The sequence below is a fragment of the Lotus japonicus genome, chromosome 2, assembly GCF_012489685.1.
Source record: "Lotus japonicus ecotype B-129 chromosome 2, LjGifu_v1.2".
Lineage (NCBI taxonomy): Eukaryota > Viridiplantae > Streptophyta > Magnoliopsida > Fabales > Fabaceae > Lotus > Lotus japonicus.
Genome location: NC_080042.1, coordinates 77,327,427 through 77,343,219, shown reverse-complemented (window position 1 = coordinate 77,343,219; position 15,793 = coordinate 77,327,427). Strand labels below are relative to the sequence as shown.

At 35.7% G+C, this 15,793-nt stretch overlaps 2 protein-coding genes and 1 non-coding gene across 3 annotated transcripts; 1 reads left to right on the top strand and 2 right to left on the bottom strand.

Annotated features, from left to right (window-relative positions):
* Window positions 1–1,797: 1,797 nt before the first annotated feature.
* Window positions 1,798–8,393, bottom strand: LOC130739780 (mitotic checkpoint protein BUB3.3). Its single transcript, XM_057592180.1, has 10 exons — window positions 7,943–8,393; window positions 7,746–7,876; window positions 7,166–7,248; window positions 5,816–6,067; window positions 5,313–5,385; window positions 3,527–3,607; window positions 3,160–3,241; window positions 2,977–3,077; window positions 2,429–2,530; window positions 1,798–2,317 (listed from the first exon to the last, which is right to left on the bottom strand). Exons 1-9 carry the CDS (start codon window positions 8,030–8,032, stop codon window positions 2,452–2,454), a joined length of 972 nt encoding a protein of 323 aa, XP_057448163.1. The 5' UTR covers window positions 8,033–8,393; the 3' UTR covers window positions 1,798–2,317; window positions 2,429–2,451.
* On the top strand, window positions 8,190–8,261 carry TRNAW-CCA (transfer RNA tryptophan (anticodon CCA)). The gene has a single exon. It is a non-coding gene; the product is annotated as a tRNA-Trp (tRNA).
* Window positions 8,394–9,267: 874 nt separating the features above from the next.
* Window positions 9,268–11,362, bottom strand: LOC130739778 (cell division topological specificity factor homolog, chloroplastic). Its single transcript, XM_057592177.1, has 2 exons — window positions 11,156–11,362; window positions 9,268–9,977 (listed from the first exon to the last, which is right to left on the bottom strand). The coding sequence occupies exons 1-2, from the start codon at window positions 11,249–11,251 to the stop codon at window positions 9,375–9,377; spliced, it is 699 nt and encodes a 232-aa protein (XP_057448160.1). The 5' UTR covers window positions 11,252–11,362; the 3' UTR covers window positions 9,268–9,374.
* Window positions 11,363–15,793: the final 4,431 nt, after the last annotated feature.

Here is a 15,793-nt window from a genome sequence, read left to right as displayed (position 1 = left end):
ACCGGGCAGGGCGCCAGTGACATGCTGGGGAGGCAAGCAGAGGCCCACTCCTGGAAGTAGCACCGAGGGATCTCCCAGAGAAGGGTTGCCCACCAACTGAGATTTTACTGACACAATGAGGATTTGAACCCTTGACTTGTGGGGAGGTGAGAGCTAAACCCGAAAACTGGAAGCCAGTTGTGCCAATCCAGGTTGGCAAAAATTATTCCTTTTTAGTAGGTACTTTTATGCTATGACAACTAATTTTTATTCTCATTTTCATTATTTTTTATCATATTTCTCCATCAATTTTTTATTTTAAAATAAGAATTATTCTTATTACCTTAAAAAATTATTATTATGCAAAACTTCATATGAAATGTATTTAAATATTCTTTAATGTAATTTTATGATATATTTTTAATAGGACTTTTAATTAAAAGTTGACTTCTTAATTTTCAGCCAACTTATAAGTTAATTTGATAAAAAATAAATTTAAAAGATATTATTATTTTTTATGTAAAGCATGAATATTTTTTTAGGAAATTGAAGTTACCTCTTGGTTCAACATTATTGCATTGACTTGCTCTTTAATTTGTAAATTGCACTTGACCTCCCAGTTTTCATATATCATTTTAAATAATATGAGTGTTGAGTGTTATAAGGATAAATCTTAAGGAAAGTCAATATAATAATAATAATAATAATAATAATAAATCTCATTGGAGGTTAGTGCAATTTTCATAATAAAATAAAGACACTTAGTGTTTTGTTAAATTCAAATGAGAAAAATGATGATGTACCGACGGTGTAAAGTTTTTTTACACCGTTAACCAATCATATTTCAAGGATTAGTCACGTCAATTAATGAAATTAAATAAAAAAAGAAATTTTCTCATATCCTTAAAATCTGATTGGTTGATGGTGTAAAAGAACTTTACATCGTCGGTGCATAAAAATTAAATTCAAATAATAAAGATGATGTTAGTGCAATAGTAATAATTTCGGGAAATTAGTGCAATTCGCTAATAATTTTTTTATCCCAAGTGTAAAAAAAGCTATAAATAAATTTGATAGAGATAATATACTCGAGGTAGTAAAGACTAAAGACTAGTATTATTTTTTCAAGGTGAAATAAACAAAAGACTTCATGATTGCTCCGAATTAGAAAGGAATAAAATTGTGTTAAACACGTCTCCTGCTTGTTTTGAAAATTTTACTCCCTCCGCTTCCAGATCTTTTGTTGTTTAAGGTTATGCACATTGTTTAAGAGTGCAATTATTGATATATTTGCTGACATAAACACCCCTATTTAATGTTGAGTTAGAGTGAAGAGAGAGAATGATAGTTATTGGTTAAAAAATTTGTTATGGTTTTGATTGGTGAAAATAAGTGGTGATAGGTGAGAGATATAATATTAAATGAGGGTAAACATGGAATAAATTGAGAAAAAATGCATTGGATTTGTAAAACAACAAAAGTTTTGGAATTTAGGTCAAAAGTTAAAATAACAAAAGATTAGGAACAGAGAGGGAGTATTGAATATTTTTTCTTGACTTTCATAAAGTTGGATTTGCTCTGTATAAACAAAAGCATAATCACTCGCTCAGTGCAGTGTTAAACTTGCGTTCTATCAACGCTACAACCACGCATCACCACGTGTGACTGCTCACACTGGAACACATTTCATGTAGCCTCTTTTTTTCCGCATCTATTTTTCTTTACATTTTTTCTTAGAATATTCGTATTCCTTGAGGGATGAAGAAACTAACCTCTAAAGTCAAGGGCACTCTAGAATATATAAATAAATAACTTTTATATAATTTAGGTTGCACGACCAACCAATAGTAATCAAAATGTGTCCAACTGCAAAGAAATTGGATCCAATTCATTGCCTAAAATATAATTTACATAAGTGAATAGGAAAAAATATATTCAATCAACACTTGGAACCTAGAACTTAGAGCCTGTTTGGATGTGTAGCAAAAAAGCACTCATTGGAGCTTATCCAATGTTTTTCTATTAGATAAACTTCAATAAGTGCTTAGTCTGTACCCGAAGTTCAAACAAGATCTTAGTGCTACTTCTCCGCCACAATTTAACATTCCTAAAACCACCCTCAAACTAATTTATCACTAGCAGCTACACTATCTACTCCAGCTATAAAACAACACTAGTACTATCATGAATAGATGAAACATTTTTGACTATCAACTTATCACGATCCTTTAGAATTAGATGAAGTGTGTTACACAGTAGTCGTGTATTTATGCTCCATGAAAACAGGGTTTCCAATATTTGTTTGCAAAAGATGATGAAAACCAGGCATTAAGGTCCCCTACAAAAGAAATTAACAGACATATTACAAGACAAATAGAAAACAACTCCCCATTTCAATAGAACAAGTAAATGCCAGAGATTAAACACTAGTAAGTCTCAGATTACCTACCTTGGCAAATGCAGCATAAACTTCTAACTACTCCTACTAGCAGAACTTGATCCGATATCAATGTTGTCCACTTCATGAATGAATACTTGAGGAGGCTCTTCTCTGTCAGTAGTGGCGGCAATAAAATGAATAAATAAAATAAAGGTTGAACTCAAAACTAGAATACTTCCGTGTTCAATTTCAACAATCAAGTCTAACTGTTATATGAAGTAATTACGTCATGTAACATGTACAGCTAGCAAGGGTTCACATAATTTAAACATGAACTAAAATGTGTGAAGTTGATGCATGAAAATCAATAAAATGTACATCTAAACAATAGTTACTATAACCAATTACACGAACAATATTTTCCTAAAAACATAAAGGTCTAGAGAAGCTATATATCATGACTAAATGAAAGGAAGAGGTAAACTTCTTTGTACATGAAAACAGAAGATTGCAATGCCAATAGTAATATCAGTAAAGGAGTATCAAGTTCCCCTCAAATTTGATATAGAAGAAATGAGTGTAGGACAAATAAGATAAAAATTGCTCAAATTACTCACATTTCGTTTGCTTCTTGGTAAGTATAGCTTGACGCTACAGCTAGAAGCTGTCCCACGTGGTTGTACGATAAGGATGCAACACTATTTGGATATCTTGGCAACTGAAATTGAGAAAAAAAAATAGTAGTATCACAATACAACGTTTGACTTGAGACACAAGTGCATATCTTAATCAGCAAATACCTCAACTAGTCTTCTCCTACTTCTAGCATCCCATATGGAAGCATAACCTTCATTGTCACCGGTGACAAAAGTTCCAGACACACTAAAACGCAGAAATTACATCAATCAAGTTCAAAGTTTTATAATTAACAATCGTAAGATAAGAAGGAGGAAATAGATCCTCTCGATTGTGAAAAAAAATTGGCAACGTCAAAATTTCACCACCTAAGCATTGATTTTAATTTTGTATTTATTTCTGTAATGATTAAATACACAAAAGTCATTTCTGTAATTATTATATACACAAGTCAATGGTTAGATGGTGAAACTTGAGATAGTCAATTTTTGTTAAAATTGAGAGGATCTATTCCCTAAAGAAGTCACATACAGTGGACTGAATACAATGTCATTCACTGATACCAAATGATGCCGTCTATCCTTTGATTTTGGATGACACCAGAATGTATACCTGCCATAGTTTGATACAGTAAATGACCATTAGATGTGACTGTCATTAACAAGAATCTGCAAACTCAAATGTTTTCCAAAATAAAACATCGGAGTCCAATTAAACAATAAACTAGACCTGGTTTTGCATAGATACTCATATAAACTTGTACATTCTATAGATGATTAAAAATGAATACAATAGTTATGATGTATAACTCACTAATATATAATATATATTGTGCAGAATTGGAAAAATACATGTTGATAATTTTTTATAGTGATACAATAATGATAAAAAGAAGTGACAAGGAAATACCAAAATGATTCCCAATATAGGATTTACTATTTAGAACAGAATATGATGAATAAATCAGGACTCCTAACTTTACACTCTTACTCACAAAACAATTTTATTGTGTCTCATAACCCATAATCTAAAATTACTAACAAAACCATGCTTTGTGTATGCAATATGCTATTAATTATCTGCCTTCACTTATGCTTTCTTTGAAGCAACAATTTGCAGCATAGAACTAAAGGTTTAATGAAAAAGGAATAAAACTAGATGTGACCTTGTTATACACTCAACACTGGCAATTGAAAGTAGAAAGGAAAATTGAGAAATATCATAGGAAATGGTCCTAGACATTGAAATCAGGAAAGCCCTTTAGGCTAATAGATTATAGACAGTGAAGTTTTCTTAAGTTGTTTCTACAACCAAAATTGGTTTCAACATATTCAATGCACTAATGATGTTTAATCATGACAAATCTCAAACCATTTGGTGTGAGTGAAGTTTTTATTGTTGATACAAATTCACGGAGACCATGCTTTAAAGGAATTGGATTTCATGGTTTGCGTTTGTTTCTTTTGATTTCTCTTTTATCTACTAAAAGCTAAGTATGAGAGAAGCATAACCTAATAAAGAATTAGAGAGTGAAATTAAGAACAGATCAATTAGGACACAATAGTCAAGACTCAAGAGTTAAGACTGCAACAAATAATCGGGAAATACGTGAAATTGAAATCTGGAGATAAGCAGCTAGTGGTGTTTTGTTTATAATGCAGTATACTAAAATTGGAAAGATGTGAAGATGATAAAAAACTAGAGCTGACACAAAACCAAATTTGCTGATATGATAAATATAATGTTGATACAATGGCTAAGGTGCCAATGCGAACCTGTAATTTTTTATTTTAAGTCTATCGTAGCTGAAATTGAAAAGACATAAGCTGAAGTTGCAAATGTTAGTTTCATTGGTGTTGCCCTAACTATTAGACAGTGAATACCCCATGTGCCATCATAATAAGGAATCAAAGACCAAGGATTCTCTGTCCTAGGTGAGTAGGTGTGTTCAACGGCCATAACATAATTATACATGCTGTGCATTTGAAAATCAACAACACCACACCAATCCATCATGTAGATGTTAAATAACTCCAATCTCTTACTTATTGTTAAATATATCCTGTCATAAATGGAATTCCAACAAGGTTATAAGAGTATAATGAAGGAAAGTAGAACTTATGAAAGTTGGTCTGTGTGATTATAAATAAAACACGAGGAGGGAACTGCATCGTTAATTAGATTTTCAGCAAGTGAGCAAGTCTTTTGTAAGAAACAACAGAGAAACGGGAAAATTAATGTATTTCAATTATCTTTTCAGTTTTTTAGGGGGGGAGGGGGGGTGTTTAATAAATGCAGATATGGAACAAAAACTAACCCAATGTCATTTGAACTGGATGAAGAGGAAATCTGTAATGATACTCGTCCATCTACTGATCCTACCGCAAATCCTGCATGAACATCTTACTTAAAAATTGCCTGAAGCGCAGAACACAAATAATTTCTGGTTGTGTACAAACCAATGGTCAGGTAGTTTTGTAATTATAAGTCCCATGTATTAGTATGTGGAAAACCAAGTAATATAAATGGTTTTGATTCATTCACACCCAATTTTCTCTTCCATCTCATTTCCACCCATTTTATCTTCATATCTCTCTTCTTTTCCTATCACATCACCTATCTTATCTCTCATCTCTCTCTATTTATATATCTCTCTGGATGTGGGTGGAAATTTGGTGTGACCCAAACTTTTTCCAAATATAAATATGATGGAACACAATAAAAGTATTCAAGATGGTTCAGAAAGAAGAAAAATAACTAGTCAATGTAACACATTCCCGAGTTGACAAAATAAAATGAAATAGATTTCATAATTTATACCTTTTGCATAAGGAATAGAAGTGACACATCTTAACTGTGTGCCCTTGTATGGCTCCTTTGACTGAACTGGTTTGTCAAAGTTACGTAGATCATAAACCTGCACCGATACTCCAATGCCTACAATTAGATTAAACCCAGAGACAGACATGGAATCCACCTCTGCATCTAAACTTATTGAGCGAGAAAAAGCCTTCTCCATACGCATATCCCACGACAATAACTTCTTGTCAAATCCGGATGTGATCAACTGAACTGCAATAACCAATGCCATAATATGAAGTTTATTTGGACACAATACAGTTTGGCCTTCATAGACATTTTTTTGTCCAAAATTAGCATCAAAACAGTTTTGCTATTCTGAACATTTCAGAATATGATAAATCTTAGCATAAAACTTCATGAAGATTAAGTGAAAATATAAGAAACTTATAATGTAATTTATTATTACAACTGAAAAAATGTCACCAGTAGTACAAACTTAAATTATACTTATGATTCCCGTCAAAAAAATAAAGTATACTTATGATATGGAAAGTGGAAACACTTTTTCAAGCATAACCGCATCCTAGGTTCCCCATCAAGAATTGTGCTCTGTTTAAATGTTCTCTCAAGGCTTGGGACATAGTCAAAGGCTTATGCTTAAATGTTTGTTGCAAAACCTGAGAGGTGACCATAGATCGCAGCCATTTTTTATTGTCATACACAAAGGATTTTATCAAAGATTAACTAGTGTCATCTAACGTTCAATCGTGTATCAAGCTTATAATGTAATTTATAATTACAAGTTAAAAAATGTCACTACCAGTACAAACTTATATTACACTTATATGGAAAGTGGAAACATTTTTTCAAGAAAAAATTTAGTACTTTTTAAATACAGATTTCCTTTTTATGTCATCTCTCATCAGCATAACCACATTTTGGGTTCCCCCTCAAGAATTGTGCTCTGTTTAAATGATCTCTAAGGCTTGAGAAATGGTCAAAGGCTTATGCTTAAATACTTGTTGCAAAACCTGAGAGGTGACCATTAGGTCGCAGCCATTTGATTGTAATACACAAAGGAATTTATCAAAGATTAACTGGTGACACCTAATGATCCATCATGTATCAAGTATCATTTTATCAATCCATCCAGCCCTCAACACATGAAAATTGTGTAAGGGTCTAAGGGATATACTGCGTGGGTAAGAGCAGTAGGAAGGAACAAAACCATGTATGTTTGTTGCTGTTTATTTGCTAATATTCCCTTTCAAATTCATATCAACAAATGAAGCACAATAAAAGGTATGAGTTATAACTTATAACAGAACTAAATGTAAACGAGGAGCAAAGTTTAGGTCAGTAGATTACATGTTTCATCGGAATATTCAATACACGTCGCCATATCGTCGTGACTGCCGATGATGTCCATAGTTCCTGAATGCAAGTCATACCTATAAAGTTTAGCTTAAGAGGAGTCAAAAACAAGCTAAGAAAATGCAAAACACACATGATAAACAAAGCAAAGGAAAGCAATACGCCTACCTTCGACAACCACCGCATTACAACAGCATGGATATCATCAGTGCAAGCAAACAACTCTACTAGATGGATTATGACCATCATTATCATGCTTACCATTCCAGTGAACAGATAATTTATCATGTTGACACTCACAATACTCCATTAAATCATTTTCATTTCCCATTTTCTGTCACTATTATCAGAAATTCGAGTTCCGATTTTTCAACTTACATAATATCATTGACTTAATTTTACTCAATTAAATTAATATAAAAATTAATCTATATTTATATTGTTGGACTTCAATTGATTTTTTGTTATGGATGAAAAATAAGAATAAAGAAGTAAAAAAAGTTATCAAACAATTAGTAATAAACAATCAAGAACTAAAATAAATAATTATTTTTAAAGAGAATATTGAGAAAACCTTCGAATGCATCCATCAGAAGCAGCAGTGAAAGCAGTGGAGTCGTCTTGGAAGCAGCAATCGAGAAGGGCAGCTTCTGAAGAAGCTTCCAGTCTGAGCACGGAGGCGTCAACGTCGTAAAGCCGAAGATTCTGCAGAAATTGAGTGAGCGCCGCCGCTCCCAAAGAAAACAAGGGAAAGGGAAAATGGAAACTTACGGAGTCCCAAGACGAAATGAGGAGGTTGTTGGAGTGCGGCGCGAATCGGATTCTGGATATGGCGTCGCCGATTCCGATCTCCAACTTCATTTCTCCCTAAACCCACAACACACAAACCAGACCAATAACACTTTGAAATTCATGAATCAATTCAATTTGAACCAAGAATAAAAGCAACGTTCCCGCTCATTCAATATAAATATAAATTCGATTAACTAAATTTAAATGATCTTCACTCTCAACAAGTGGATCCGTGGCGCAATGGTAGCGCGTCTGACTCCAGATCAGAAGGTTGCGTGTTCGATTCACGTCGGGTTCAATTCCCCTAAAATCCACTTTTAAGTTTTTTCTTTCTTCACTGCTTCCATTGAACCAAAAAAATTGTGTGCTTCTTTTGTTCGCTATCTTTGGGCTTCCATTGAATAATTGAACCAAAGTATGCCAACCATTTTTTTTGTGTTCACTGTCTTCGGTGCTTCCATGGAATTTTTTTTTATGTTTCCATGAAATAATTGAATAAAGGTATCTGACACCAAAAAATTCAGAGAAGTACAAATACACATTGTAGTTTTTTATTCAAGCATCATTGACCAAAAAAAAACATTGTAGGTGATTTTGGTATCTTCAAACTTCCAAATTGTAGCCCCTCTAAAGCTCTCCATGGTTGCTCAGACTGGAAGCTCCCTCCTTCAAGAAGCTCGTTTCTTTGAATACCCAAAATTTACTCAAGTTTTGATATCAGAAATAATTACACCATATCCAAAATGAGTTATATAATACATCCTAAGTGATGAAAGGACAGCAATGCCCTATTCTTTTCGTGGTTACAAGAATGGTAGAATAGAGAGAAAGACCTCTAGACTTTTCGAACTTGCGACCTACGAGGAGGTGAGAGTTAAATCCAAAACTTGTGACGAGTTGTGTCAAGCTTTTACTCATTATTCTGAAATAAAATATATGCTTCCGAATTCATGTAGCATGTATGGCGCATGGGTATTGATCCAATTACAACTTTAAATGCTACCAAATGTTGACCAAAAAAATGCAACCAAATGAATAGAAAGGCTGGTTTTGCCTTGACTCATCACCTGAAGGTTATACTATCACCTCTTTTTCATTGGCCAATGGGAATCAACTACCAGCTCCATAAATCATAATGATTCATACACTCTAGCAACAAAAGCCTATTATGAATGTTAAGTAAGAACAGATCAAAACGGAGCATAAAACCAAACTGACAGATAAAGGTGGTACAAAATATCTCATCAGAATCTAGATTCACCCTAATGTTAGCTTCAATTTGCAAATATATACCACCACAGACGAAGAAAAAATTGCAAATATATACAGCACTCCAAAATGGCTTCACTTGGCAGAATTTCAAATACCAACTTTTGACAAAGATCAAGATTCAAAAACTTTCAAATCAAAGTCAAGAACTTTCATCAGGGACAAAGAAATCAAATCTAACATCAACACAACCAGAGCTGTCTCCGGTGTCCTTATACTCAACATTCATTATTTTCCCAGCTTCATCCAAATCTTGATATTCTGGTTTAACCCGCCGTACAGGCACCGTGACAGAGTAAATAGTTCCCAGATCTGTATCTGCAGAGACACTCAGCTGAACCTTATCCTGTGATTCTATTTCCACAAAATCTGATAAAGATTGCACAATGTTGGTAACAATTTTTCGTTTTGCCTCATCACTTACTTCGCATCGATCAGAGAACAAAATCATCTTCAAGCGTTGCTTGGCAATCCTCGCATTGGATCTTTTTCTAGATACAGCTGACGGGAAAAGTATCTTCCAAGCCAAATTTAAACGCTCAAATAAACTCATATTAACAGCATCAAGGAGAAAATTCTCAACCTCTTGGCTAACTGACTTTGAGGAAGATTTAGGACCTCCAAGGATTGCTGAAACTGGCTTGCAATAGCCACGCATATTGCTTCGTGCAGTTGTCAGGCTAGGACATTTTGGGGCGAATTCAGAGATGCTAGATGCTCCACTCAAGAAGAAATGAAAGTCTACCTATTAGATAGAAAATTTAAGAAATGAATGAGAAGCATTTCCAGCACTTTCTAAATCTTGTTAGGATCTGTATAATATATAGATAAACTTGAACATTAATCAACAGTAAAACATTTATGAAGCTAAGCCACAAGCATCTGAATAGAAATACCTTGATAATAGAAACATACACCATCATTTATCAAACCCCCAACTAAAAGACAGAAAGGAAAAACGTGTATCCTGTTTAAGCATACTGATCAGCCCAGCTAAAATAGTAAAAAACTAAATATTTGTTCACTAATGTCTATAAGACAAGCACCCTACCATTGCTTCACCACACATATTTCCCATCAAATGACATAAGATGGAAAAACAGTGATATCCCTCCTCTTATACTTGCCTGGAGGACCATGAAATAGGGTTACAACTTATAAGAATGCAGGTTATCATATCAATATGTCCTAATAAGATCTCTTATCACTTCCAATTGAAGATAGATACAAAGAAAAATGATTCAGCAATCACAGTAGATAATAGGCAGTAACATCAAAAGGAAGTGGAATTATTTACATGATGCATCAAATGACATTGAAATATAATGTTGTCAATTATGTCTAATGATTTCATGTATTTCAGTCATTTGAAAAAGCACCCAAAATTTGCTACATCCGAGAGCAATCGGTCAATCACAGATGCCATCTAATTGTACATTCGCTCACCCCTACAAGTACTAGAGTGGAAAATTTTCACCTTTTACATGCCAATTGCCAAATGATAGTGAATGCAACCAATGCATACATTAAAGGGTCAAACTAACTTTAATGCCGTCATTATCAATATTATTAATCTTTGAACAGTTACAAGTTTATTTTTATCTTCCTAATCCGAAGAGCTTCATAGTTGAAATACAAGCAATCACGATTTAAAACCCAGTTGAAGAATCAGAACAACACCGCAAGAGAAACGAAATGCTCAATTTGGACTAAAATGAAAACCCTAATTGAAAAATTCAGAATCCTAAACACCCTGAGCTGTTACTCGACATTAGAGTAACAAGGATGTAAATCCTTCAACAATATCAGATTCCCGGTAAGAATTGATGCATATTGCATCCTCCAAAGTGGTACAAGAAGCGCTTGTGTTGAGTTCAGAGCATGCGAAATTCGAAATAGAGAGATGAGAGAGAAGTACAGAACCTTTGTGGAATGGAATGAGCGGGTTGGAAGCGGGTGGGAGTGATGGAGTGGAAGAGTTGCCGAGACGGAGGCCCTGAGATCGCCGGAAATCGCCATTGTTGACGGTAGCTGCTGATTCTGCACTGCTCTGGTTTCTACTCTCAGTTCTCACTCTCCTCTCAGCTAACAATATTCCTACTTCCCCTCTACTGTTACGTCGTCGTTTTACCCTTCTTTTTCTTTACTTGTTTTTATTCTTTTAAGAATTTTCTTATTTTAATAACATACTACTAGTATATTTTTGCATTTGCCTCTCTCACTTATTTATGGATTGCATATAGTTTATGCGGTTGGTTTTCTATCATTGATTAGAGTGCTTTGTAGGCCTTTGTTCTTATAGCTTGATTTAATTAGAAGTGTCGTTGTAATCTTTGCCTACAAAGCACTCTAATTTCAATAGTACTTCCATCCAGCATAGCACTAATCTTTGCCTTGCTAGTAATCTACTAGTTGACTTCTATTTGGCCTTTTCGGATGGTATGCATGTATTGGCTTAGAGGTGGGTGGCTTGGAAGAGACCTTTTGCGGATTAGGTTGCTCTTAATGTTGATGGTAGCACTATGGCTGACCATGGTGTTGTGGGGTTTGGTTCGAAAGTATTTTGGTGGTTGGTTGAAGGGGTTTATATAATATCAAAATTGTGTATTTGATACTATCAAAATTTGGTTTCTTATAAGGGAAAAACTTAAGTGCAGTACCACTAGTGTTGTTAGTACTGTTTTCCAATAAAAATATGACACGTGGATTAATTTTCTTTCTCAAACTAACTCCGTTATCTTATTATTTTTTCTGTAACGTCTCTGCTACTTTCACTGCTCTCTCCCCTACTACACCATGGTTTTCTCCCGAGATCTGGAATTCAGCCCCTTCAGTGAAACATAATCAACTAGTTCACAATGAAAAAATTGAATTAAGGAACATGTGAACACATTCTTCTTCTTCTTCTCCCCTTGTTTTACAACAAATTCAACCGAATTGCTCCAACCCCTTTGATCCTTCGGTCCTTCTTTGAACCTGCTTCCAAACTCTATTGCCAAGACAGATCGTAAACACCAAGGACGCAAATCGATTCTCTCCCTCGATCGATCTTCATCTTCCACCTCTCCTGCCCACGCTAGAAAGTTCTCGACGCAGACCATCATCGTTCAGGCCGTCAACAAGTCGACCTTTGTCATCATTGCCGTGGTAAATAAAAGCCACCGCTGTCAGCTATGGTTTCCTCCGCCATCGCGCCTGAAGACACCGATCGAGCTCCACGCTGCCGCTGCAAAAAGTCGATGCCCACCACATTGTTGCTGCTCACCGCGGAGGTTGCCTGTGCCATCAAAGCCGCAGGCATCCCCATGTTCTGGTCGTTCTCCATCCTTAGATCGTCGTCGCCGGCTTCCTTTTCCTCCTTCCACTCTCTTTCTCTTCTTTTTCCTTCTCCCGTTTACCTCTCTTTCTAGGTCGCAACGCTGGTGAAACATGGAGAAAAGAAGTGGGTCTTTTTTTTTTTGAACTCAAATAGCATGATATAAATTAAGCGGGCAAAGATGCCAAACAATCAGAGTCAACAAAACGGATAGCGCCAGGCGGAACCTCCTCCACCCAGACAGATTCGTCATAGGTGGAAGCGTTCCTAGCTAAATAATCTGCCACGGAATTACCTGAGCGTCTAGTAAAAGTAAAAATAGCAGAATCAAAATGCAAACTAAGCCTACGACAATCACTAATGATAGTAGCCAAATAGTTCCTCCCAGTTACTCCTGCCCTCCAAGCCTTGAATAGTTGTAGACAATCAACCTCAAAAATCACTTGTCGGAACCCCAAGTCAATAGCTAGTGACATAGCCCAACGGAGACATGAAGCTTCAGCAAGAAGAGACGATAAAACAGAGCAAGAAGATGATGTTGCAGAAGCCATGACCTCCCCACTCGAGTTCCGCGCCACCATGCATAGACCCACGTCTGTTGGAGCTCGAAAGGATGCATCACAATTAATCTTGATCTGGTCCAATGCTGGCCTCTTCCAAACAGCAGCCACCTGACGCGACTGGGGATGAGAAACCACTCCAATAGCAGCACTAGCGAGAGCCCCAACCTTTTGAGTAAGCTGATTGATGCTCACATGTTGCTGGTTAAAAACACTCCGGTTCCTAGCCTCCCATAGCTGGTATAGCACACACTGGACCATGGCCACCACTTCTTCATCATCAATCCGCAGAATGTCTCCCCAAAACTGATGGAACGTCGGGTACCGCTCCACCCGCAAAGCTAGCGGAGACCCATACCAGACAGCTACAGCAATCGGGCAGCGGAGGAAAATATGCTCCACAGTTTCCATGCCCTGGCCGCAGAACCCGCAAGATGGATCAACATCCATGTGTCTCTGAAAAAGCTTGTCCCGCACTGGAAGAAAGCCACGAATAGCTCGCCACGCTGTCTCTTTGTACCTGGGAATAGCTGGGCTGGCCCAGAACTTCCTCCATAGGCTCGGGCACAAAGAAGAAGAAGTGGAAGAAGAAGGCTCCTTCTCAACAAGCAGCTCTCGAATCATTGAATAACCTGCTTTTGAAGTGTAATGCCCATCAGCAGTGCTTGGCCAAAAGAGATTATCCTGACCTCCTCCCATACTCAACGGAATAGCTAGGATAGCACTAGCTGTAGTAGGATGAAAAACACCCTCAACTAGATCTCTATTCCAACGACCCTGTCCAGAAACAAGCAAGTCAGAGACTTTAGATATCCTTGCCTCATGTGCTAGATCCTCTCTATAAATCAGAGGTGAACCCTGTGTCACCCACCTATCTTTCCACACATCAATGCTCTCACCATTTCCCACACGCCACATGGCCCTTTTCTCAAATAGCCAGCTTGTTTTGAGAATGCTTGACCAAGCATAGCTTGGGCGATAGCCTCTCTTCGCCCCCCAAATAGTACCATTACGGAAGTACACCGATTTATAAATTCTGGCTAGCAAAGACTCAGGCCTGGTGTAAATTCTCCACCAATTCTTCCCCACAAGAGCAATATTAAAAGATTAATACACTTGTCACTGTTTCATTGGACAACAGTACCACCAGCACCTAGGGAACTGGATGTAAGTTTCCCCCTTCTTATAATCTTCCATAGTTTGGTTGTGTTAGAATGTAGGTTTCCGTATTGTTGTTATTTTTTTCGGATTCCTAGCACGCTCTTTGTCTTGTTGGAAATGGTGTCTCGGAGTTTCACCCGCCATCATTAGTGCTAGTAAGAAGCCCATAGTTAGAGATTGAGTTGTTTATTTTAGACATACTTTGTGAGAGGAAAATGTTATGTCAGATTTTTTTTTACTTAAGTTGGAGTTAAGTCTTGTTTGACTTTGTACTCCATAATTATCCTCCTTTAGGTTTGATTGATATTCTTGCTTTGGATTATCGTGTTTTTACTTTTGGAGAGGAATCTTCTTTACCCAAGACGGGTAACTCAGTTGGCAACGCAGGCTGAGTGTGTGGGAAGAGCTCTCGGGTTTGATCCCCACACAATACACTCTAGGGGAGGGATGAGAAGCCTTAACTGTGACTAAATCCCGAATCTAGCGTCATCTAAAGGATGACCGGTACCAGATGTTTATAAATAAAAAAATATATTCTTCTTTCTTTACGGTTTCAAAATTAAAAAAAAAAAACTTAACTCTTTTTATTAACTTTTATCCAAAGACTAACGTCAAAAAAAAAAGTTTTATCCAAAAACAACTCCAATTTTTTTCAAATGATCAAAATTTGGATACACTTTTAGTTTTTAACAAATTATCATATTTTTTAATAATTTTATATGAATCTTTCAAAGCTTGTAGAGTTGTAGGATAGAATTCGGTTTGAAAGCAAAATAAAAAATTGAGGGATATTTTATATCATATAAAAAAATTAAATGAGAATAAATAAAATAACGTCCTTAAAAAAATTATGACCTTATTCCATGATAAATTATTTCATTAATAAATCTTCTTTTTTAAAAAGTATTTTTTTATAGGAGCACCTCTAGGCTACCAGGAAGGTACACGGTACGCCAGTGTCATGCTGATGAACTAGCAAATTCCCACTATTTGATATGAGCGTCAAGGATCTCCCCGATAAGAGTTTCCCCGTAATTTTACTTTCTTCTGAACGACCCGTAATTTTACTAGACTCATGGGATTTGGTTTTAGAATAATATTAATTTAGAAATAGTATTAAATTTCAGAATAACCACTTATTTTAAATATTATTGGTCAACATAAGATTAAGGTGATCACTATTACCAATGATATTAGTGAGGATTTATGATTCGTCACTATTACAAAGAGTATTAGTGACAATTTTAAATTTGGTCACAGTTACGAAGAGTAATAGTGACAAAATAGAAAACGGCCACAAATAATAGATATTTAGTGACGATATTAATAATCGTCACTTAATTTTTGTCACTAAAACACATAATTCTTGTAGTGTGATTTAACCCAAATTTCTTCTTGAATGCTCTATATAGAATAGTATTAATTTATAATTAAGACGAAATGAAAGTAGGAAACTTTATAATGACAATGAACTGATTTTGGTTATGTTTAGCATGTCATTTCAGCTAGTTAATAGCTTATTTG

What these genes read in the sequence shown, in the direction of transcription:
- LOC130739780 (XM_057592180.1), bottom strand. Translation starts at nt 8,032, where the DNA reads ATGAAGTTGGAGATCGGAATCGGCGACGCCATATCCAGAATCCGATTC. An exon ending in TCCAGTTCAAATGACATTGG is followed by an intron (nt 3,608 to 5,312) that starts GTTAGTTTTTGT and finishes AAACTATGGCAG; the next exon opens with GTATACATTCTGGTGTCATC. An exon ending in GTAGGAGAAGACTAGTTGAG is followed by an intron (nt 3,078 to 3,159) that starts GTATTTGCTGAT and finishes TCTCAATTTCAG; the next exon opens with TTGCCAAGATATCCAAATAG.
- LOC130739778 (XM_057592177.1), bottom strand. Translation starts at nt 11,251, where the DNA reads ATGGCGATTTCCGGCGATCTCAGGGCCTCCGTCTCGGCAACTCTTCCA. An exon ending in GCTCATTCCATTCCACAAAG is followed by an intron (nt 9,978 to 11,155) that starts GTTCTGTACTTC and finishes TCTATCTAATAG; the next exon opens with GTAGACTTTCATTTCTTCTT.